General features: G+C 41.1%; 1 protein-coding gene across 2 annotated transcripts in view; it reads right to left on the bottom strand.

Annotated features, from left to right (window-relative positions):
* The window catches only part of plxnb1a (plexin b1a), a 77140-nt gene that overhangs the window by 33321 nt on the left and 17254 nt on the right, over positions 1–26565 (bottom strand). For both annotated transcript variants that reach the window (XM_088082480.1, XM_088082481.1), the window contains exons 2-4: positions 5987–6860; positions 4765–5007; positions 2981–3163 (exon numbers count right to left, since the gene is read on the bottom strand). In XM_088082480.1, the coding sequence (XP_087938606.1) occupies positions 2981–3163; positions 4765–5007; positions 5987–6850 (1290 nt within the window). In that variant the 5' untranslated portion in view covers positions 6851–6860. The remainder of the gene's footprint in view (positions 1–2980; positions 3164–4764; positions 5008–5986; positions 6861–26565) is intronic.

Below are 26565 nucleotides of genomic sequence, written 5' to 3'. Positions count from 1 at the left end.
CGTGAATGTGATTACGGCCCAGTCAAATCTAATATGAAGCACAGGAAGACACCTCTGGTTTAAGTGATTCCCAGGCCTTCAAACTCTCATGTTACCTCATGTTAATGAGATTAGCAGAGGTTTTCATGCCTCTTTCCAGAAGGCTCTCTCTTGATCACTGTGAGCAGAATGGAGAATCAGTTGTCCCATTAAGAGGATGCACTCAGCGCATAATGGCACTGGGAAGCAGCTCTGTAATGCTCGGGGACTTGGAAACATTTATGCAGTTTGTCGTTTTGCATGTCAGATTATGTAGATGATGTGATGCTCTATTGAAGAAGCGATATACGACAGGTGTATAGGTTATTAAAGAGAAATATATTGTCTGATCAGCTTTTAAAATGCAGTGCTTGACACTGTTTTTGACATGTCTACTGAGAATGGATGATTAGACGAATATATCAGCAGTTGGCAAGTGCATTGCTGGTTCTTTTTTTGGTTTGTTTTTTTTTTTGTTTTGGGGGGATGATTATAATATTGTTTTGCTAACTTAACCGTCTGTGCTAGTGATTTGGAAATGGGTGAAATAGTGGAAAGACTGAACGAGATGATTGTGGTGAGTTTTTTCATATTTTTATTAGGAAAATAAATGAAAGAATATTTCCTTTCTTGACATTTTTGTGGGTGTAATTGGTTTACTTACTTACACACACACACAAACACACACGCACACACACAGTCACATCTGTGCAGTGGTTTAATGTAACAAAGTAATTATACTTTGTTACAGTACTTAAGTATGCTTCAGGAGTATCGGTACTTAAGTTTTTTTTTCTGTTAATTGTCCTTTTTCACTTTCAATACACTACACGTCCTTAAAAAATGTATATTCTTTCTCCACTCAATATCTATGTAGTGGAGTGAAAGTATTGCACTCCAGTTTTACTCTATTATCTATGTATTTCTAGGTCCTAAGCATTTTCGGAACTTCTTTACTGCAAAATAAAACTGAAAGTTTTGGCAAATCAGTTGTCCCAGCTTGCAAGTTAAATCACAGGTTAATCACACAAGGGCAAGTGCAAACAAGTCCTCTCATAGCCACAGCTGAGTTTCGATTAACAGTCAAGCCCCGGCTGCATGCCAGATCAAATGCTAAATTCCACTTGACCATGAGAGTGTCTTCATGATGGCAGCAGAAAATGGTGTCCCTGCAACATAGAGGGCAATTAATGATTCAAGGAGATTAAGATTTGTGACTGGAAACTGTGTGGTGTCTGCTCCACTGCGGTGTGTCACACCTGGAGGTCAAAGGTTTTCTTTAAATTTTCTAAGATGTGAAGAAGATCTTTTGGAAATATATTTGCATTTTACCTCAAGTGTGGCTTTCAGGTACTTTATCTGCCACTGCACCTGCGCAAATATATATCTGAAAATGTTACCCTAACCTTAAGGGTATACTTCAACATTTCAGGAAATACTTTAATTTGCTTGGTTGCCATAACTCGCATGAGAAGATTGCTAACACTGGCTGTTTACTAGTTATCATGATAAATCTTGTTTGACAAGTCAGTATTGAAAACAAAGTGCAAAAGCGACTAGTCTCTGCATGTTACACTCCAGGAAGTTTCCTTGCCCTGCAGAGAACTAGTCCAACACCCCTTACTTTTAGATGGAGCCAAGCAAGTGGTTTCACACTGCTTTCAGTCTTTGTGCTAAAGTTAAGATCACAATCTCATTTCTGTGGCTTCATATTTAACAAAATGATATGAATGTGGCCTCAATCTTCTCATCTAAGTCTTGGCAAGAAAGTGATTAGTCGTTTTCAAAATGCTGACCCACTCCTTAAGCTTTAACAGGACACTTCTTTGGATTGACTGCATTGTCAAGTTGGAGACACTAACTTAGTCCACAGTTAAACTGGCTTTTGCAAATATACTGGTATGAGGTCTAAAATGGAGCACGACTATGGCCTTTCTCACACACACACACACACACACATGCACAGAGTCCTGTATCTGGATGCTGTGGAATTTGTCCTGCTGTGAAACGATAATCCTGTTACAATAGCTTACTTCAGATGGCTACATGGAGTGCTGCTTTGATCTGCTACCTGAAAGCACCATGTCTGACTCCATGACTCCCTCTCTCTCTCTTTTGCACACACTTCAAACAAACACACACACACACACACACCCCAAAACAGACCTGCTCCATGATAACCATCTCCTCTAATACCTCTCAGCAGACTTATGTCTGCAACCATCAGATCTATGCAGATGTGGTTTTGAAGGTGGCGATACGCAGCAGTTTTTCGACAATACATGTAGAAAAGCAGTTGTCAGGCCTTGGCAAACAAGGCCGGAATTAAACCAAAAAGTCTGTTTTGGGAAGTACATCCCAGCAGTCCTCCAAAACAAATTTAAAAAATGTATCATTGTCTTGAAACATTAGCTAAAAAATGCATCACGTACTCGTCTCCAATGATCACATTCTGCGCAGAACAAAAACAAATGTATTAGGCATGGGGTCATGGTGGTGTGCTAAGTCTGTGTAAGTTGGAAAGCTGTGAATGCTGGAATGACTGGAATCTCCCAGGCTGGAGCTGCACACTGATGTGTAGACGTATATGGGAACTGGCACAGAAAATCCCTGAAATAGGTTGCAACTGTTTTCTGTGGTGTGAGGTGTGTTTAGTTTTGCTGGGAAGTGATCCATGAACTTTCTTAGAAGGATTACGCAGCAACACCCACAAAGGGCAGGGCTGTATGGATCACAGCTCTACTGGTGTGATTGTCTTGAATGGAAAATTCTGAACTGCCTTAATAGGAAATTAGATGATTGCCTAAATACAGTAATTCCACGACATACTGATGTTTGTCATGCCTGTGAGGTGTCCAGGGCGTTTCCCTGCCTCCCACCTGCAGTGCATGCTGGGGCAGGCTTAATGGGCCCAGAGAAACTGGCACAGACATCAAATTATGTGCAATGTGGATTGTGCTACCTTGTGCAGATTCCCTTTGGAGTCTCCGAGGAAGGCGATGCTGTGTCCCTCTCTCACGCTGACAGCCACGGCAGAGAGACGGGCCGCCGAGGTGTGCCACGCGGCTTTAGCTTCCAGCGGTGCCCGGCTCGCCATTGGACTGGGGGTGTGGTCGGAGCCGCAGGGGTATGCCTTGAGGGTGTTCTACGACATATGACCACAACAGAGAGTTTTGCCAGCTGGTTTGTCCTTAAATTAACATGAAGTAGAAAGTTTTATTGTCATTTTCTCATTTATTATTTTTTTTGTCATTTTCTTGTTTTATTGAGCTTTCTTTCATGCAGTGGTCAATCGTGAGATTTTGGGATGATTTGCTTCTACAATTTTAGACTGCATAAATATGGGATTAAGCTAACATGGCATCACCCATTAGTTTGTGGGCCGCACTTCTGAAGCCTCAAGTTTGGCATTTCGGTAAACTCACAAACTGTAGCGACACCACGTAGGCAGCCTGTCACTCAAAGTGGCCCTGTCCTTTTCTTTCCTTTTCTTTTCCTCTCTTTTTCATATTATTTTATTTATTTTTTTTAAATTACCCTATTCTTTACCCCATTCCCTTTGGGTGTGTCTACCCTTAATTTGTCAAACTAAGCTTCAGACTGACAAGTTCACGTTCACGTTTTTCAATTAGTCGCTCATTCTTTCTTACTATTGCCTCACAGCCTTTGAATCCTCTTAATTCACCATAAGAGGATTGCAGCGTAGATTAAAGTCAGCTCATAAGTGCGCAGCCAACTCGCTCTTTTGGTTTCGCAAAACAACCACTCTAAATCCTGCTTTCCAGTAAGTCTCTGAGCTCTGGCTCCAGATAATTGGCCCTGGAGGAGGAAATAGAATGGGACATCTTTTTTTTCTTTTAGTCTACTCTTGTTTAATAAAGAAAAAGAAAGATGGCTTATCGTTGTTGTAAGAGTGGACTATGATCTAATACAACCTCTCTTCATTCAGTCATCTCTCTGTCTTTTAGCATCTCCTTTTCTGTCTCGAGATCCTTTGATTCTTTCTCTATGTATGCTAGTCTTTCTGTTTCCCCTCTTTTGTCTTTATCACTGTCCTCTTATGTCAGTGGGTTTTGAAAAAAAAAAAAAAAAACTTCCATCCTTCCTTGTCAGAGCTCATTAAGCAGCGGCACAGCTGATTCAGGGTTAGTTTGGTTTATTGATCCCTAACGATCCCATTAAATGGTTCTGAGGTTTGGCTGGACCTGAGCGGCTGCGGGGCAGCAGAGGGGGTCACTGGAGGGCTGCAGCTGGGCAGAGCTACTCCTGGGGCATCTGGGAGCTTTGGGCTTTTCAACGGCGGCCTCATTACAATGCCTTCATTCATCCTGTTACTAAGCTTAATCTCTGCAATCCAGCCATCCCTTGTTACTGCGCTGTACTTTCTATTTTGATTTTTCTGTGACCACTGAAACCAACTGGGTCAATACACTTAAAGACAGCAGAAAATAATTTTACACAATGTATAGCCCTTAAGCATTTACAATATGGAGAGCATCGATGCTATAACAAGCTTTCAAAGCAGATAAAATGATAGCATGCAATTCTGCTAAGAGGACCAAAGACAAACAGTAATTTGAAAGTCTCATATGAGCATATTATTACAAAATCATTGTTTAAAAAGCCCGTGGCTCCAAAATATTTTCCTTTCTTCCATCAGAGAAAGGGTCATAATAAACATCAGGTCGATGCTGATGCTTAAACATAAAAACACTTAACCCCTTTCCTAATGGACTGTATTCTTACCATGGGTAGGTTGGCACAGCTGGACTTGACCTCGTACTCTATGTAGGCCACCTCTCCTCTCCCCTCCACCCGGCCGTCCTGGGTGTAGCAGAGGTCACGGGTGGAGTCGATGTGTCTGTCAAGCTCGTCCAGCGGGTAAACGCACAGAGCCGAGGCATCCAAGGGATTGTTGTTTGTGGAGCCGCTGCGGGCGGAGAAGACTCCCAGCAGATCCTCGCCTTCCTGGTCTGCACCTTGTCCCACCTGTTGCAACAAAGGCGTGAGAAAAAAACTCAGGAAAGTTAAACACCACCAGCATCAGCGTTATCTTAATGTTATCCCATTTCTTAGAGCTGGAATTGAAATTCAAACACTTTGATGAGATGAAAAATTCATCTATATTTTGAGCTCCCTTCCAACCATGTGAGTAGTAAATGGGCAGAAAAATGGGTCCTACATGGTATTATCCACGGGTTTAAAATTTAAGATTCAAGATTAAGTTCTTTCTTATGTATCCGAAACACAAAACACTGTTATCCCAGCACACAGCAGTGCAGCAGAAAAGTACTATATATGTACAGTTCTTTCTGGCCCCATGACAATTGTCCATCTGGGTGGGTTTACCAAAGTGAGCCCCAGAAAAGATGCCCATTTTGGGCCCATACCCACTTGGTACCCAGGTAGCTCTAGCATGATCCATGTGGGGCCAACTTGAGTAAACCCACCCATTTTAACAACTGACATGGGGCCAATATGGAGCCCTGGACAGCCAGTTTTTCAGCCTATTTACTAACCACATGGGCCCTATATACAAATGTTTGCTGGGCTATGAGCATGTTAAAAATGCGTGCTCAGACTTGCTAACAGCTTCTCTACTGACCCCTCGCATGTTCTAAACAGAGAATACCAGCTTCTGACAAAATGCAACCGGTTGAAAAATCAGTTTATACATCAGCCTATTCTGTTAATAAAACCAAATCAGTGTGCAGCTAATTTAGACCTGAGTTTGAGGATATAATTTGATGTTTTCCATGGTCATGTCTGTTTGGTGTGTTTTTTGTGTCATTTTATGTCTAATCTGTGTATGAACTTCTTGAGTGGAGCTGCCTAAGGATGCAAAATCAATTTCAGTATGAACTGATGGTAAAATTGCATTGTATCGTATCGCATCGCATCTATTATATTGTTATCGTATTGTATCGCGAAAGACTCACATGTTTAATTAAAGTTAAAGATAAAGTACCTGGGCAGCCTGGAGCAAGTTGTAAGTCTTGGAGGTAGAGGAAGATGATCTGCAGACAAGAGGAACTTCCACATAGGAATAGTAGGAGGTGTCGTCCAGGCACACTCTGGCAGCATAGGTCCGGTACTCCCTCGATGCTGACTTGATGTCACGGCGGTAAAACAGGAAGTACACATACGTGCGTCGTGTGAACGCCATCACAAAATGGTGATCGTATTCCGACAAACGCCCGGCCACAGCAAGCTTGGCTGTCTCCTCGTAGGAAAAGATAGGTTCAGATGAAAGATGCCTTGTGGAGATAGGCGGGTGGCTGGCGGTGTAGCCCCTACCCACATACATCACTGTCCTTTCCCCGCCTCGAAGCCCCACCACCAGCCCAACGGTTGAAACCGACGGGTCATTGGCAGCAACATACTGGGTATCCACTGGTCTCTCGGTGGAGAAGAGGACCTTCTTGATTGATGCCAGGCTGCGTTTCTGGCAGGTGCCCTGGTGGATGCTTCCACAGGTGATCAACTCCAGCGCCTTTGGATCCACCAGGAGTAATTTGTTGTGATTACTGGTTCTCCTGGCCTGTGGACAGTTGAACTCAGTGACTGGGGGGAGGCAGTCTTTGCTGTCGCTCACGGGACCGGTCGTCTCCTCCTGCTCCAGCCGCAGTCCATCTGATCCGTCCAGCTGGAAGAGGTGGTCCCTGGCCCCCACGTACACCGTCCCCACAGAGGGGTCTGGGTGGAGCACCAGGTGCTGGAATTCAGTGTCATTTCGGGAAAACCGAGGGTAGGAGTGACCATGGGCTGTGGCAACGACGATGAGGACAAGGAGTAAGAGCAGGGTGGAGTTCAAAGCCTTCCCATGTAGCATGGCAAATATTCTGAGGAAAGTAACACAGCAAAGTCAGAAGCATGCAACAGCAGATGTTTTATGTTAAAATCAACATTTAATAAGGCTTAAAGCGGCTTCCATATAATTGAGCATAGTGCAGATTTAAGAGTTTTAGAGAGATTAGGTTTAGGCTGAGATAAATGTTGAGATGTGGTGAGAACCTCTAAAGGATTTATGTTGGCAAAAAGATCCTCTTTTTCACTGCTGAATTGGCTGACATGCTCCATCACTACCAAGAACTTATTTTTTTTATACAGTCTATGATTCTAAATAAAAATGTGGTGATAACATCTCATCATCTATGTTCTGGTTAAGCTTTCCTTGCATAATATCCAGAATCATATCCCATTTCTTTGCTCTCTGTCTGTGACTGTTGAAAATATGGATGATTACTTATTTTTATACAAAGCAGTGACTGAGACAAAGAGACAGATGAAGACATGACTCAGAGATACACAGAAGCAACATTAAAGATGAATATCACATTATTCATCATAACATCATCGAATACATGATGAGTGTTCCTAACTTAACCACTGTGTAGAGTGCGCTCATCAAAATACAAAACACAGGCAGCTACAGTATCCCTTACATCTGGGGCGTTCAAAACAACAACTCTCATTTCCCATTTCCACAGCCATCACTCAACACCTCTGAGGAGAGTGGTTTGTGGACACTGAGAGCCTTCGCATTAGAGATAAAAACCCCTTTAATTATTGAACAGGTCCCTCAGACCTTTCACTGACCCCACTGGGAAAGGTCACATGGAAATAAATAAATAAGTCCTTTACGCCACAGCGTGTGGAACAAGCTTTAAACTATTGTTGGGTAAGAGTTCTGTACACAATTTGACACACAAGACATTATATACGATGAAATTGAGCTCTGGCGGGTATTATTCATGCTCCAGCACTCTGCATAATGACAGGGTGAGCTATGTCTGTGTTAGACTGTGATATTTAGAAAAAGAATGCAATATTGTGCACCATTACCTTGCAGTGTGAATAGATTATGCAGTGCCATCTCACCTAACTGTCGACCCCCTGGTGCTGCAATCAGGACAAAGATGAAGGGTGTTGAAAGGGAGGAGACCGGGAATCTGTGTGTGTGTGTGTGTGTGTGTGTGTGGGTGTGTGTGTGTGTGTGTGTACATAACCAGGGGCCATCCTGGAGCAGGTGCATGTGTCTTAGTATGTGTCTGGTAAGTGGGTGAGTGTGTCTCGGGCCTCCTATTTACTTATTCATGAGCAGAATAAGACGTATAATAAGTAATAACCTCCACGCCCACTGTCAGAGGATTTAAACCGAGTGTGTATGTGTGCGAATGTCAAGAGGAGTGGCCATCACAGTCTGTTAAACAGGGCTTGAAAATCCATAGTCATTTAAGATCAGGGAGGGATGGTGCTCATGAAAAATATATATAAAACAAACCAATTCAGTGTGTCTCATGTTTTATTGACTTAAATCTCTCGAGCTTGCAGATACAAGTTGTCTTAAGCTACATTACTGGCGCAGCTCTCATGTTGGTCCACCACTTTGACAGACATGCATGTTGACTTTTTTACAGTTTTGACAATAGCTTAAATCTTTAGCACTGCCATCAACTTCAAATTTGTCCAAAAATTCCAAGCACCTGTGAATTCAAACATTCCCATGAGCCTCAGCAAGGGATGAGTAATAATCAATGTTAAATCATTATCATGATGTGAGACTATTTATATTTGTTTTTGGATATCTTAATAATGTAGGTGTTGTCTTTTACTGGTAAATTATGTTATTTCCTAAACTTACCAGAGTGTTCTAATGTTTGCCCTTAACCACTAAGTCATTATATCCACATTACTAGTGATTATTTAATAAAAATCTAATTGTGTTACTCTTTTGTGAAAGCAACAGGTCTCAACCCTACAATATAGCGACAATAGCATTATTGAGGTATATAGTCACTAATATTGTGATATCTGATTTTCTCAATATCGCCCAGCTCTCGCCTCTGCTGCAATTAGAGTTTAACGATAACTTGCAAATATTAGCATGGTAACACACTAAAATACGAAGGCTAATAAGGTGTTATTGCAGCAAAATGGTACGCTAGTTACAGGACAATGGTAAATGCTAAAAATGGCATAATGCAAAAGATGGGGAGAGCTATTAAGTCAGCAAACTTCTGTGATGATATCACCAACAGTAAAAAGTTTGCTAACATTAGCCAATATTAGCCTCCCAAAGCTACTGATCATACTAGACCAAGTAAAGCTCTAAGAAGCACTTCTTTGTAAGTGGTAGGATGTGTTATTTTTTGTTTCAGAAGTCTTGCTTCAAGATGACTGACTCTAGATTCAAATTATTTCTTTAACACATAATTGTAATAAGGCCTGAAATTGCCAGACCAAATTGCAACAGTGTTTGTCTAAAACCTCTCTGTTTATTTTTGATTTCCAAGGGGTGTTATCAACGGCCATCAATCACAATGCCTTAGGATGCATTTGGATAGACCTACAACAATTAAGAGCAAAAACATGTGTCATAGTGCTGAGTGAAAGACAAATGTAAACATCCCAGAGCTAGGTAACATGGTGAAAATCAAACGTCAAAATGTTTTTGACCAAAGACCTCAATATCAATATTTTGATGATAATGTAGGGTTGACAACTGGGGCCGTCACAAAATATCTACACAATTTTTGCCAGATAATTATCAGTAATGTGTACATAATGACTAAAGTCAGACAACAGAACAGCTAGAACAGTGTGGTACGTTCAGAAAATGACATTACTTTACTGTAATGCAGCAAAAAAAGAGAAAACAACACAGTATTTCTAAAATCTATGGAAGTATCTACTCTCATATCACAATATCAATATATTACTCAACCCTAAAACAGACTACAGCATGCAGAGATGATCTATGATGGTGTGGCATCCCTATGTATGTTTTTGCCATCACAGTTTGAAGATAAAAACTGTTTTAATCACTCTACTAAAGTAGCTGAGACAACAGGAAAGGCTAAAATCATTTTTGATTGACTTGTTGATCTTCCAAAATGCCTTACTGTGTTCTTCTTTACAGTCATCATCTCAAACATGCCGTAGATTAAATGAGTGGTTGTAGTTGTCCGTCAGACCTTAAGTTGCTGGAAATCTGTCCAAAACGGAGGGGGACCAGACACATCTGCCAGAGCCAATAAAACATTAACTTGCAGATTTGTCTGGTTCCCAGGCAATAATGGGACCATAAAGCCACTGAAAACAACAACTACAGCTATGCTGAGACAAGAGGCTTTTGTCTCATAGCTGGATGGAATGAGATAAACATACACTCTCTAAAGCACATTGTCCTTAATTCAGAAATTTCCTTGGATTACACGTAAAAGCAATTAGTGTATCAAGTCTTTAGGCTAATCATTTTTTAAGCTCGTCCAGCCTATGCAACAGAAAGCCTGGGAACAATCCGAGACAAATTCTCACTGCTACAGGCGTCCCCACCTGCACTTTGACCGGCAAACATGATGCGGCAGACATATTTATAGCATGCAGTGACCCCTTCGCCATGGGAACTTCCTCTTACCAAACAGCAATGACGGCTTCCTACAAGCTTCCATGAGATCACATTTGATGACTGTGGTTTGGGACAAAGTGGAGATAGAGGGAAGGAGCAGAGGCAGAAACACAGCTGTGGTCAATGTAAACACCAAGAGGAGGAGAACATTTTCACTTAATTCAGCAAATCATAAATTTATAAATTTTAATTCATAAATCTGTTATTCTTATGCGAGTGAAGATCCAAGAAATGCCTGTTTACCAAAGGCAGTATTCTAATGCAGAAAGTGAAACATATACTCTTACTCTGTGGGAGTGTCTGGTGGAAATAGAAACAACGCTGCCACCCTTTAGAGTAGCAGAGGGGGATTTTCTCTCATGCTGTTCACCAACAATCTCCAGAGTTCATCAGTTTTGTCTGGTATGCAGCATGTTGGGCTATGGGGCACAGTCCAACAACCTATAAATAACCTCTGCTGGACCATTAGACTGTCAAGTGAATTAGGGAGGGGAACGGGTGGTCAACAAAGCAACTATGGAGCAAATATTCACATGCAAGCAAACATATAAATAAACATATGTGAGCAATTTCTTCAGAACTTGAGTCCTGTTAGCCTTGGACACAGGACAGTGACTAAAACTCTTCACTTAAACGCAGAATAATGACTCTCTTATAGCTGCTGACGACAGTGTGACATACCCATCACAATCAACAGCAGTAGAGATGTTGACATGTGTGTGTGTGTGTGTGTGTGTGTGTGTGTGTGTGTGTGTGTGCCTAGTGTATTTATAGACTATAAACTTCCCAGAATGTGGTCTCTTCAGTGAACTTTTGCCCCAACCACTCCTATCTGTCTCGCTTTCTCTCTCTGTCCGTGTTTATTAATCACTGAAAGAGTCTGCTGTGCTAGTTCATTTCTAAAGCTCCTAATGAGCCGTGACAGCCCACTGAACGCCTAAGACCCCATAAAATATGTGGGGTCAGCAGCACAGGGACAGTGGGGGACATTGGGCTCGGAGCCATTGGAGCACTGCCTTGCATTGTTATGTTCTGGTGGGTTGGCTGGGAGTCTCGCCCCAGGGCCCCTAACTCTGCAACACTGGCATCTGTGGATCCCGTCCAGAGTGTACAGTAGGGAGAGCAGCAGAGCATCTGTGTGATATCAATGACCACACGCAAGCAGGCAGGGAGATACAGACCAGGCACAGACGTTTGACAGTTTAGTATTGGAATTGATTTAAAGTAGCTAGTGGAAGGAGTTGGCTTAAGTGTTTGGATGACGTTCATGAGTCTGATAAAGTTAAGCTGACAGCAATGATGATTTATGAGAAAATTGAGGCGTTTGCTGTGTTTTCTCCTATATATATGTTTATGCTATAGGAGACAGTTGATATTAGAGACAACATAAAGGAAATCAGCTGACATCCCCATTGCAAACCCTCTGTTTGCCACGATAACTCCTCTCTGTTACAGTGAATGAAAGAATGTAAACTTGGCAACTGGAAAGCAGTTATCTCCTTTTCACAAATAGAAGTTACCTGGATGTCACTCCAGATCTATAAGTATGTGCATAGCCTACCATGTCTCTATATCACAAAGTAAATGAGAAATGTAAACACACTGTTTTCCATTAACCCTCAAATTGCACAAATTGAAATTGCGAATATAAAATCTGGAATAACGGATAATGAAAATACATCAATTTCGAAAACAAAACTGATTTGAAGAAGCCATATTTTGCAAAACTGCAATGGAAACACTTTAGTTTGGCTTTTATAGGTCACATGATGCTATGTGCTTGCAGTAGGAAGCTCCCTCAGGCATGATGCAGCAGGCGTTACTAGAGGTGTTATTGCAACGCATAACACTTCAAAAGTTTTAAATCCACAATTCCTCTGTGAAAAATGACTGTCACCTCCCAGAAATCCCTCATTTCCATTATTGCTCGCATAACACACTTACATCAATTGATTGCCAACAATGACATCAGGTGCATTGAAAGTTAAACTTAACCATTCATTCTGCTGGATCTAAAAGCTGACTTTAACTTCCAAAAGGCTGCACCTCTTATCCATCAGTGTGACCTGATCAGCTGTGAATGGATCGACACAGCAGTTCTACACCTCGGGACTGACAAACTGCTGCGGAGATATAACAGGCTGCCACTTTGTTTGACCAAGCCCTGAGGGTTCTCTGCACTGATGCTTATGTTGAGCTACTTTTTCATGTGGTGTGAGAACCAAAAAAAGAAAACTGACAAGCCCATCATACTCGGACCCCTTTCTGCCAATGACATCTCTAGCCTTATTGGACAACAGGTGACCAAAACTCCAATAAACAAGCCTCAGTGAGTGTGAACACAACTGTTACTGTCAGTGAGAAACAAAACAAACAATGAGCAACCAATTCCACTTTTCCACTCTGGTTGAGACCACACACAACAAACTGGAGGTGCGATCGCACCCTTTGCGTCACTTCCAATCCACATTTACATCCACATACAGTGCAGTTGCTCATTGTGTATCTCTACTAAGATGGTTAGATCAGTGAAAGCGCTAATATTATGAGAGGCAGATGTACACATGCTTGGCCCCTCTCCATTTCCGTCGCCTTCTTTGGGGTCAATGGCCATCTCTCTCCCCTCAGTTCACATGCAGACACAGAGGGTCTCTCTCTCTGCCCCTCCGGTGCGCTGAAGGGGCTCTCTGTCTGCTGAGGGAGGGAATAGTGTCCCTTTCACGGCTCTTCGACCAAGTGGCTGCACTGAACGGACACAGGATAAAAGCCACTTCCCTTGGAAAGAGAGTCCACACACACACACACACACACACACATCTACATAACACACTTTTTCATGTGCACACACTCACACACTCGCTCAGCCCGTTTTATGACAGGATCTTTTCACCCATGAGACAGTAACGCTCTCCCTGGGAAAGGCAGGTGTTAAGACTAGCTGCTTGGTGCAGCCTGACACGCACGACCTGTGATTCACTGTAAGACCAATTGACTTCTATGTCTATGTGTCACTATCTATCACTGATGATCTTTTATAATCCCTGTTCTAGACATGACCAACATTCAACACACAAGCTCATTTTTACTAAATGCATTATCAATGGAGGCCAAATAGGCCATTCATAAAACGACTTCATTAATATGTGAAGAAGAAATCAAATAATATACTTTAAACTTAAGCTTTATATACTCCAAACTGTTCAACATTAAATAATTAAATAAGTCAGAAGTGTCATTAGGAATTAGAGTTACTGGCTGGCAGTTGTGTGGCTCTGCACACCTGTCAAGTTACACTTAATGTTCACGTCCATGTATGTCAAAACGTGGATGCTTCACACATATCTTTCATTGAGCAGCAGAGAAGATCAGCAGAATTTAAAGGTTGACAATCAAGATTTGTGTCACCAATTCTGTATCTGACCTATTGTCTCCCCATCTGTTCCTTTATGTCAGTTATGACATTGAATAGTGGCCAGAAAAATGTTTTTGCAAAACTTTATGATGTCACAGTAAAGATGACCTCTGAGCATTTGGATATATAAATCCACTTCATCATTTGATCCATTTCAGCATCTTTCAGTCATCTGTGAATTATATTATGTCAATTATGCATTCTTGAGTTATGGCCAAAAAGATGTTTCATGAGGTCAGAGTGACCTTTGACCACAAAATTCTAATCAGTTACATTGTTGAGTCCAAGGGGACATTTGTGCCAAATTTGAGCTTCTTTTTGTTATTTTGTTTTTATTTTGGGGGCTTTTATTTGACAGAACAGATGAGAGAGATGACAGGAAAGGGAGATGACATGCAGCAAAGGACTGCCGGCCGGATTCGAACCTTAGACCGCTGCAATGAGGACACATAGCATCTAAGTATGGGGGGCGTATTCTATCAACTGAGCTACCCACCGTGTTTATGAGAATGAGATGGAAGCAAGGTCATGGTGACCTTGACCTCTGACCACCAGAATCTAATCAGTTAATCTTAAAATCCAAGTGGACATTTATGCCAAATTTGAAAAAAATCCCTCAGGCCTTCTTGAGATATCCCATTCATGAGAGTGAGACAGACGAGGTCACAGTGAACTTGACCTATGGCCACCAGTCTAATAAGTTCATTGTTGAGTGTAAGTACAAGCTCTCCACGTGAGCATTCTTGAGAAATAGTACTCACAAGGATGGGAAGGACGGACAGACAACCCAAAAGCATGATACCTGCGGCGTCTGTTATCACCAGCACAGAGGCATTAAAATGCCATTATGAAGTGGAACGTTAAAAGTGCTTTTTGAATGAACATGGCCTCCAGAAACATGAACCAGAGCGATGAAATAACATTCCATAACAATGGTTGAATTTTATTTTATTAAAGTATTTCACAATTCAAGTATTCTACTCTGATTACTTATTTCATAATGTCAAATTTATTCATTTATTTTTTGCCACATATTTTCAAATCCTACAAATGTTTACATCCTTTATATAAAGACTGATAATCTATTTTAAAATGATGATGCCATGTGAAAATTAATATTGACATTGTTAACTTCATACAAATTGTTATCTGAGCGAGCAGAGCAGGCAGAAATTAAAAGTCTTTGACCTTATGACCTTGACCTTTATCTCTTGACTAGGTGGGAGGGAGAGGAGACGAGTGCGGTCACAGAAATATGACAAACTGGAACTGACGGTGCTGTAATTCTTTCGTTCAACATCAACAGGCTGGAGGATCAAAGAGCAGTCAGTCAGGAGGAAGCAGACGGTAGACGAGGAGTGAGAGAGAGAGAGAGACAGAGAGAGACAGAGAGAGAGAGAGAATGATTGACAAAAGCAGCTGAGGCCCATTTTAACTTTTTAACCAGGGACAGGCAAACGGTTGTGGGACCCAAGTGGCCCTGGAGTGCAGTAAAATATGGTCACTTAATAAGCATGTCTGTTATAAATCTAAAAGTGCATGTTTGAATATAGTTTAATGTGAATACATGTTTCTCACAGCCTAACCTACCTCAAAACTTAAAATAGGACCATATAATAAAAAGATGATAATAATAGTGAAAAATGAATCTGAGTTTGTGAGTGTGTGCTGGTTGTAAGCTTTCATTATGTGTGTGTGTGTGTGTGTGTGTGTGTGTGTGTGTGTGTGTGTGTGTGTGTGTGTGTGTAAGACAGAGCGCGTTAAGTGGCCGGTGGTCAGATCCTTAGAAAGAGCCTCTGCTGACAGGGTTGGAGCACAGCAGCGCAGGCAGCAGCCAACAAATGCTGCCACAATTACAGACCTCAACTCTGTGGCCTCCCGTAGGAGAGTCAGCCAGTCGACCACAATGAATGACAATGTGAGAAAAAGGGAGGAATGGATGACAAAGCAAAAACATAACAGACTGAGAACTTAAACTCTCACTCTCACACAAAAATATCTTGGAGTAAAGTAGCCTACAGTATCTTTGCTTACTGGGCAATGTCATGCTTTAAGCCCACATTTAGACGAGAAAGGCCCTACTAAAGTCTTTCCTTAGCATTTTTAAAAAATCCGTCTATAAGATAACATTGTGAACAACCAAAAATGCTGTGGTATGCATGCCAGGCCAGTAGTTGGCAGTGTTACTTTGTTATGACACACTATAGAAGAACCCAACGCGCATGCGCAAACTGCGGACATGACGTCACTATTCTCACAAGATCTGCGTATTGCCAGTTTACGTGGCAACAGAAGGGGTTGCATTTCAAACAACTCACACTGGAACCCAGTTTCAACAGTTTTTTGTTTTCAGGCCCCCAAAACACCACTGTCTTGTGAAAGACAGGCCAAATTGCAACAAAAATGTTACGTTTTGTGCAAAAACTATAGAGTGGTGAAGTAATGAATCCTAAAAACGCCGAAGTCCAATAGCCTTTTTGCTCTTCCGTTTTCCTCGTGTTAAAGTCTATGGGTTTTTTAAATGGGTTTTCAGTAAAATGCCTTAAATAAGGTCTGTGGTTAACACAGGGTAAAGATATTTACTCATTTTGTTCTGCAACATAAAATACATCCGTATAAACCCAATTTTTGAACTTTTAAGGTTTTACTCGTCTTTAAAAAGGAGGTTACTAACAAGTGGCTAAATGGGACTACAGTGGTTAGACGTCATCTCAACGGACAGAGAAACTCATTAAACCCACTTGACCACCTTTTACAGACTCGCACTCGAACTTGTAGATTTATCTTTTTATAATATTTTTTGATTGTGTTTTAACATGTTTTTACAGTGTTTGTCGTTGTGACGTTTAAGTCGTGTGACCATGATGTAGTTCGTATATAGCCTAACAATAGCTTTTTGCTTCTGGCGATTTCATTTATGCTTCAAAATACACAAAAGTGGTGTTCATCTGTAAAGATTATCATGCTGCACAAAAGGTTTAAGTCTCATAAACTCGTGTTCCTCACAGAGCTTATTTTTGCCAATGCCGATGCCAATTTTTGCCTAAATTCCCATTTCCCATTCAAAAATCCCGTAAGGTTTTTGACAATGAACCAGTACAAAGCTTACCTCCTGGTTGGCCAACTAAAATACATCATCCCTTCACCACTCTATTGCTATGTAAAGGGCCCCTGAGTTTTTTTTGTTTGTTTGTTTTTTCCAGGATAGCTAGGATAACCTGTACAAAAGGAATACAGCATCCTTTAATAGAAAGCATTATGTGGAAGGGATACATATTTAGAGATCAATCAGTCAGTTACTTATTTGTCATAATGAAATTATACAAGCTCCAGTGAAATGTGATCTCATCACCTTGTGAACAAACAAACTTGTGCACTGCACTTCAGTGCTTTTTTTTGCAACTTCTTACATTTTTGGCTGCTGCTTTATAATTGTGCATGTTTCTGGACGGCTCTGGTAATTCATGGTTTCTGGTTGTGGATTGATTTAGCTGTCCACACATCCCCACCTCATTAAGACAGCCACATGGTTGCTCCTCCTGCAGCACGGGCAGGGACTCCACTCTGCAGCTGCTTTTTCACTGCCTATAGTAGTGATCCACAGCGGGACCAGGACAGTACCTAACAATCACATCGTCACACCTGTCCTAATGAACCGTGAAGCACACGCCTCCTCTCCTCTCTTTCACTGGAATCCTCTGCTTTGTCACACTGCCAGATAGAAAAAGGATTACCCAGTCTAATGGCACTGTCAAGGATTCTCTGTTAATCAAAGGATATTACAGTTACCAATATCCTGTTGCTGCGGCATGTAGGTGGTTCAGTTTATCTCCAGTGCCTGCACAATCGCTGGCAGGATGGTAGATCACCTGGTGCCCATTCACTTCCACCTTTTCACCTGAGTTTATTGACACATGCTATCACTGTCCAAAGCCATCAACAAAAAGCAGCACCGAGACTTGTAAAATAGCCCAAAGAGGCCAAATTTAGCAAACATTTAACTAAAAGACAGGTGACTGGATGCATCTGTCTACATCATAAACATGAAAAGACAAATAAAATACATTTTAGTTTTTTCCCCAGTTTTCCATCTTATTAAATGGATAGCCTGGATCATAAAGGTGGCTGTGGTGAGCTTATCTATTAAAAATTTGCTTGTATAGGAACACATGGCTGGCTTACGTAATAAATCATTAATGTATACCCACATGCTCTTCAGTATGGCTGCAGAGTTTGGACAACTTGGCTTGAAATTGTATTTCTCAATATTTGCACAGTGGTAGGGTTGGCGGGTGTACTGCACAAAGAAAATAGTTCCGACGTGAAACTACTTGCAACAAGTTATATGGATTATCTTAAGTGGGTCGTGACTTCTGGAAAGAAACATTGCGGTTGAGTTTTCAAATGCATTTTTTGCCACTTTGAGCACCACAACCTGAGTGCCGTCTACTTCCATTATATCAAGGGGAAGGTAGATATCTCTACTGATACCAACACTTTGCAATTCATTCCAAAACAATCTAGATTAATAAATACCACCACAGGTAAGAGGAAAAATATGTATTTTTGAACTGGGGGGCTGAACTGTCCCTTTTAATATTCAAGTAACAATAAAAAAAAAGCATATTTAGGTATTACTTATTAAAAAAGCTTAGCAAAGCACAAGGACATTGTGGAGGTCAATGTACCCAGCTAAGAAAAAGTCCAACACATGACACTTTGAAAAACATCAACTTGTTGTTTTACAGTTGGCATTATGACAGTTTTTTTTGTATGAATTAAACAAAATTTTAATTGGTCACATAAGAATAAAAACAAGTCTGTCCCAGATAACTCTGTGTAAAGGCCCATGTTATGGGCTGGCTGTCTAAAAAGAAATCTCCAGTTATGGTTAAAAATCCCTTACTCACACATGGATAGACCAGAACTTTTCAACTTAAGTCTTTTAGTTTTATTCATTTTTTTATTTTTTACAATAACCTACGCCTAGTGTCTGAAAACAGGGTTTAAGGGTCCAACATACCAGAACTGCTGGTCAGCAGTGCTATTACTTATCTTTTTCAACTAACACATTGGAGATATTATCCTTGTTTTGGGGGAAATATTTCAGATACTGATTGAGGTTAAAGCTACAATCAAATACACTCAATCTACCCTGCTCATTTCCAAAGATACTACTGTAGCAAAGAGTGAAAAAATGACTGAAAAAATGAACAGACAAAGGCATTTGCATTTTCTCTACAAAAAGACAAAGCGAGCTCAAATAGCTTGTCTGTCCGTGGCCAGTTTGGGGTTTGAATTTCCCCCTGCCATATGCTCGGATGAAGCATCACGTCATGGAGGACGCTGGTATGGTCATTGTGTGGCAGAATGCTAAGGAGGTGGCAGTGGGACGTGCATGCGTATTCATTTGTTTGTGGATGGTCTGCATACATTACCACCTACGGCTTGTACAGCCACATCTCCACTCCAAGTCACACACACACACACACACACACACACACACACATACACACACGGCCGCCTCTTCTTTCACAGCACTCAATAGCCTAAGAAAGGCCTTTGTCGTCCTGCGTTGTCCTGACGACGTGCCTGGGTCGAGTGAATAGAGAGTGGAGGTCCAGCTCTCCCAGTCTGTGGGCATTCTAATCAGCTTGTCACACTGTCTGTGGTCTAACAGCACTTGTGCTTCTCTGTCCCTTGTTTCGGCCAGAGATGCTTTTTAGCTTTTTTTTTTTTTTTGAGTGGGCACATTTTATGATTCAGAGAGCTCTGCGAAACATCAAGTCTGATTTTCTGCTCTTTTATTGAATTACGCAGTCCGTGATGAAAAAAAAAAGCCATGTCCAACCCAAAGACGTACAATAGTGAACCAGAGCATTATTGCTTAATATTATTGGACTCGGGGTAGAAAATCTGGTCTGCTTTCTGCCCATCCTCCACTTTAATAACTTTCATGCTTATGAAACATGCGGCGCTCTCAAAGCCCTCAGAATAAGCCTAAAAAAAAAAGCCCTGTGTATTCCCAGGGGAACTTATTGCTGGATGTTTGAGTTTGGAACAAGAATCTGAGAACATGATTTGTTTTATTCATGAATGAGTTTGCAGCTCATGACCCCCTGGCGAACCTTTGACTCATAGCATGCTAAGTGGAGGCAGTCGTCCCCTTCTGTCTCACCCTTCCCGTCAAACCCTCTCGCCTGTCCCTCCTTCTCTCCCCCTCTGTCCACCGTGCCTGGTATCTCAGGCGCCTATCTGGATGCCATGCATTTTCTAAATGTTTAGTCAGGGATTCTTTGCGGCTGTTGTCCCTGCACGCCTGGGTGGGATAAATGCTGCCACATTATATCATTACATCATTGCCTACAGCAGCTACAAGGAGTTTGTAACTAATTATGAAACAACTTCAAGTGAATACTGATGTCACTATGTAACCTACATAAACATACAAGACCATCAACAAGAAGACCGGCTATTCCTATATAGTTATTCTTAACGCCTGTCCCCAAGTCCCAATTCCCACCAAATCAGACAAATTTATTTATGACTCAAACTGGAAAAGCCCTTGTTTATACTTTCCCAGGCAAAGTTTTGTAGTGAGTAGTACGTTAGCCAATTAAAAGGAAGCAGGGGGAGTGATTTTTTTTTTTTGTTTTGTTTTTTTTGTTTTTTAGAGATTTGATTCTTTTGCATTATATTTTGTGGTTATTGCTGATAATGGGGCAAGAACAGCAAAGACAAAATAGAAAAGAATCAATCAAAAAACAAAAGAAATGCTAAGAGCGACAGAGACAGGGCAAAGTTGAATATACAAGTCAACCTTGGTGGATTCAGTAGTTGGAGAGAACTGTTGGATTTGCGAAAACTTCAAAAACAATCCTGAATGGCGTTTTTGTCCTTGACAGCTATGTAATAGTATGTAACATTTTATGTTGGCCTTGCTACAGAAATGTATCTCTTTGTTGGCTTTTAATTATGAAGGTGACTTTAGTCTTGATAACTAGCTGTCTTCACAAAATTTCTTTTACCAAGCAACTTAATCTGTTGGTTGGAGGTTCAGATGTAACCTCAATGTATGAATGATTCCTACACAAAAGCCATTTTCTGATATGAAAACAATTTCCTTTCACACATGGAGATTTGGGTTGTCATTTGTGATTAAAATGAGTAAACTCAGAATTCTGTATTTGTTAACTAGCGTTAAGGAGATGGAGGAAACAAAAAATGATCAGATGAGTCACTTTTTTACCTCTTACCACAGTGGACTCACTACTGTAGTGAATAAAATACAGAATATAAATTATTGCCCATTTTTCTGGGGACCCCCGGAACTCCTTTAATGACCCCTGGGGGTCTGCAGATCCCTGGCTGAGAACCACTGCTCTACCATGTATCTCTTTAATGCAAAACTGAAATTTGACATATAATGATAATGGGATTATTGTTAGTATTTTCCATTTTTCATGACCATGAATGGCCAACTGTTTCATTATCAGCAAAGTTTCATGGACTGTTGAAATACATGTAAGTTACTGCCTGTAAATAAATGTACAAATTGTTACATACTCCATGAGAAATTAAGATTTTTCTTTTTTTTTTTTTTATAATGCATACAGAAATAATGAAAATTTCTGGTTGCAGTCAATGGGGAAAGGTGACTTGCTATCCTATTTGCAACTTAATGAAAGAGCTGTTTAAGGGTCAGCTCTACTAATACGCTGACTGTTCTGTCTGCCTGGTCAATAATCAAATATCAATGTGGGTGTCTGCAATATTAAAAGTGTCTGTGTATATGGATTGGCCCTGAAATAATGTTCGAATAGCATTTATTGTAGGATGTCTTAGGATGAATATAAAACACAACGGTGACTCTTTTGGAAGCTAAAGTGTGCTGTTGGTTTAGTATCTCTCTGTGGCAGTGAGGCCTTTCTGAAAGCAACCTCTGCTTTTGTCAGTATTTGTTTCTACTCCTTGGTTGTCGGGGGCTACCTGACTGCTAAACCACAAGAAAAACAATACAACAACGCTTGGCCTTAATACCTCACTAGCGTGGCTGGTCGACTCGGTGTGCATGCATGCAAAGACTGCCTACTTTCATCCCAGACGTGTTTCATCTGCAGCCAGGGCACCCATGCAGACATAATCCCACTGAATCCCTAAAAAGGGACCAGTGACAGGCGTTCCTAATTCACATTTCATTCCAGATCGCGCTCCACAGTCCTAAAGGGGTTTTTTGCTCATTGGGTAACTACTGGAGGGTACTTCCTGGTCCCAGTGTGGTCCTTACATAAGGTAGAAAGAGCTGCTTAAACAGCTTTCTAATTATAATGCTTCCATAGACGCTAACACGAGCCAGCAGGAAACAGCTATCTCAGTAGCAAGGAATCTATAGAATTGATTGAGCTGGGTTGATACGGGGACGTGTCATAGGGTGCATTTGCTCACAAGTCGAGTGAAACATCAAATTTAGATAACACCGATGATGACAAAATAAAAATTGTACATAAAGATTTTGTTGCCAATAATTAATAGAACTTGGACTAAAAAAGCATTACACACACTATCAAACAATACAAAACAAAGTTTTAAATTAGACTTAAAGAGTCTGGTTGGGTACGGAACTCGTGACTTTTAAGGGTGCCGATTCCATTATGTCGGTACTACAAAGTTCTGATTCACCTGAAATTCATTTTTGCCAAATGTCAGAGAGCCCATCTGGGTGAGAACAATTGGTTTAGACAAGAAGCGGAACTACCATTAAGTGCCACAAGCCTGGAAGCCAGCCACGAAGATCCGAAGCCTTCAACAGAGCGCCACAGAGCCGTTGGTTTCAACTTCAGATAGGAGGCGGAAGTGCCAGAAAGCTCGAAGAGCACAAACTAGCATTAGAAGATTCACTCTATGTGTGATTTGTAAAGAGCAGAGGAGCATAGAGGTTTTTGTCTGCTATGTCAACCATGCAGCTTGTTCAAAAATTCATGTTTTGTTATTAAAGAGAAAGTAAAGTATAGAAAAAGGTTGACAATTTGTGCTTTTACAGAATAATTACACAATTAAATTTTTGAAAAATAACCATCAGTAGTGTGGATATAATAACTAGATGGGTAAAGGCAAAAAATTCAACAGCTAGAGCAGGCTGGTAAGTTAAGAAAATAAGATCAGCTCACTTTAATGTTGCCTTTAAAACCAGGAAGACACAACACTTACACGATATTACAATATCCAAAATCTGAAACAATATCTAGTCTTATATCACCATAGATATATGATGAATTATTGTCCAGCACTATTTGCAAGAATTCGAGGGTGCAGTACCCACTGATTTTGTAAAACATAACTGGAAAACAATGAAAAAGCATCAATTTAATTCAAATGTTCACTGGATTTCTGTTATGTTGCAAATTAATTACCTAGGACTATTGACAATTCTTCCTGTAGCAGAATGTATCCTAGTTGTGCTGCTGTGGAAAATACCCCATTGGTGAGAGACCAGTGAAACAGCACATGTACTAGAGACTGAATGAATATTGCAAAAGGCTCCAATCATAATATTTTGATCTATTCCTGTTTCCTCTCTGTATTTAGATTCAAAATGACCTCGGATCGTTTAGCTCCCAAACTGGTGGTTTTGAAGTGCAGGCAGGTGGGAGTGATATCCTGGCCTTCTGTCAACAAGCCGTGTGACGGACAGCTTCATTAGAAAGAAAATGGACGCCCCTTGGAGACACGCCTTTGTCCCCCCGCCCCCCTCTCACCCCTTAGCTTCCTGAGATTGGGAGTGAGGACAATCTGAGCAGGTCTTTTAGAGTGGGAGGTCTTCAATTGTCAAATGCTTAATAGACTGCGCTCTCTCCATCTTGCCCGGGACAGTGCACGTGAGCGCCGGACGTACGCGCAATGACCGTGCACGCACACACACAGTGTCCCTGCTCGCAGACATTACCCCAGTATCTGAATCTCTGGCAGAAAATCAAAGATGATTGATGAGTGGAGCCTGGCTGTGTTGAAGGTCTGAGGTGTGTGATTGTGATCTGGGGACAAAGGAATCATTGCCAAAGGTTAAGCATACGATAAAACCCCCCAAGAAGGCCGGGACAGGATTCTGGATGTCATTAATCACGTGTAGCCGCTCTTTTCAGTCAGTTGTCATCTTTTTTAATCAATACGCAACAATGTCATTGGGGTGATGTGGGAATCAGCTGTGGTAATATTCACCTGGAAGTTAAATGAAATTAAGACAATGTGCTACATTATGAGACGGCCGCGCAGCCGCCGCCGACCGCGTGTGCGAGGGTGTGCGGCTGTAAATCAGCAAATCTAGACAAATGCCAACCGAAACGGCTCCACGAAGCATCCAGAGGTCTTTGTTCAAGAAGGGGCACGGGCATGGACCCAACACTAATATGGCTAATGGCTTAGGGAACCCCACTGCGTCTTTAATTGAAGCCGGCTCTCCTATGTCCAGTGGGGAGCGAGAGGAGAGAGCGAGATAAGAAACGGAAAAAAAGGGGGGAGTGAGAGACACACTGGGGAGAGGGCAACGAGTAAGGTTTAACTCTGATCTTAAAAAAGCAAGGAGGGGATGTGAGGGGGGTGTGGAAGGTGTGTGTGTGTGTATTGCAGGGTGGGTGTGGGGATGTAGCCAATCAGGATTTCCCCTGAGGTCTTAGGACACCTGGGATCATCAATGATTGATCAAACTGAAGGGTTTAACCAAGGGAGAAGTGGGTAAAAAAAAAAAGAAACGGGCTGAGGGGGAAAGAAATACAAAGAAATGTATGCGTGTGTGTGTGTGTGTGTGTGTGTGTGTGTGTGTGTGTGTGTGATAATGAGAAAGAAAGAAAAAGACGGAGGGGGAAGCCAAATGGAACAACAGCGAGAACAGAAATGAACAGAAAAAACATTGAAATTGACCAAACAGAAACAAAACCCAGGCCGAACAAAAGGCCGCATAAAAAGCCAGATTCGGTTCACTGTATCCAAACCTGAGAGAGGCCGCTGTGGAAGCAAACAGCCGCGATCAAAGCCAGACCGCTGCAGCTCCACGGAGACCCTGCTGCCTGGCCGCATGGTTTTGGCTGTGCTCAGACCAGCGAAAGACAAACAGTACCTCAAACCGATCCACACGGACTGCAGCGTAATTCTTAGGTACACACACATACACACAAACCACTGCCCTCACAGTGACATAGCGTACAAGCTGCAATCTGTAAATATTTTAACCGTCTATTTTTGGATGTTTTTGTCATCACGCTCGTTCGTCTTAGCAACAGCTTCTTTGTGAGGACTGTAGACACAGCAGCTCAAGTCACAGCTTTCACTGTCAACCACTGTGGCCATAAGACAGTTTAAAGCGCATCAAGTTAACTCAATTATCAACCTTTGTGGCTTGTATAAATAGACTTCTTTGGGCCCTTTGTCACATTTTTAGATGTCTATACATTTTCATCCACCTCTTTTTAATCGCAAAACAGTGGTGGATGGAAAGGTGCATAAATTTGCATTTCTGTCACAGATTTTCTGAAAATTTGGTTAAGATTTGCACTACATTTGAATGGAAAACTCATGACTTGTTTGCAGTCTGAAATTCAAATTAGCTTTAGTTAACTTCAGAACTTTTTTTTTGTTTTCACTTTCCGACTCGACTTACCATCTCATGACCTACCAAACTCATTTTTTTGACCCTTTGTAGCTGCACCTGAAACCCTGTTTGGGAGCCAATGGACTAAACTACCTAACAGCATATGAAGAAGTTCAAACATCACTGTAGTGTTGTTATGTAACTGTAATTTCCAGCGTCAGTACAATACCTTGAATATATACAATATCAATATCCGATACCATTTTGAATGGGAAAAATTGACCTTTAGAGCAGAAAATCGAATTTTTTTAAATTTCTAGATAAATAAAACAAGCCTATAACATGATGGCAATGACTTTTCTTTTCTTGGTTAGTCGTAGAATTCAGCTGAATGACTGTAATAAAAAATTAATGCAAAGAAAAAGCAAAAATGTATATCAATACAATATTTTAAATATTTTTGATAAATCATCGGTATTGACAATTTCATAATGAATGTTTTCATAATATATCAATCACAGGGGCCAATTTTTTTCTAGTACCGGGTACTTTTTGATTTTGATTCTTTAAGTACTTTTTGTTAATAACACTTATTATTTTGAAAACAGAAGTTTTACTTGAATTGTTTTTATAATGTCGTATTGCTACTTTTACTAAAGTACTATGAAAGAGCTGAGAACTACTGCAAAGCATCTTACTGCTCAGTTTTAGTGATAGGCTTAACCCTTTCTAGGTATAGATACACAAATGCAGTCTGACTTAAAAGCAGTGATAGCTTGATTAATTGTCTGGCTGTGGAGCTAATTATTCATCAGTGTATCATGGATGTTCGTAACGTTTTCGGTGGCTGGTGTATTTGAACCGAAACAAAAACACCTGAGTAGGGCTGCCCCCTGAAAGTCAAATATTCAAATCATTAGTTGGAGACCCCTCACTCAACTTTCTTCAAGTTAAGCAGTCGTTTGTTGTTTTCTCTTTTATTTTGTCGGTCACTGTGCAGTGTACATCTGGGAACGTTCAAGTCCAAGGTCAGGCTGAGATAACTTTCTCTTCAGCCTTTTGCTTAAAGGAGGTAAATTTAGAGATCACATCAACTTAATACCATACAGTCTCCAGCTTTTGTTTGATACCTAGTGTCAGCGA

This window comes from Plectropomus leopardus, chromosome 9 (assembly GCF_026936395.1).
Source record: "Plectropomus leopardus strain MGB_pleo_1.0 chromosome 9, ASM2693639v1, whole genome shotgun sequence".
NCBI classification, from domain to species: Eukaryota; Metazoa; Chordata; class Actinopteri; order Perciformes; family Serranidae; genus Plectropomus; species Plectropomus leopardus.
The sequence above is the reverse complement of the archived record's forward strand: the minus strand, read 5'-3'. Positions and strand labels throughout refer to the sequence as shown.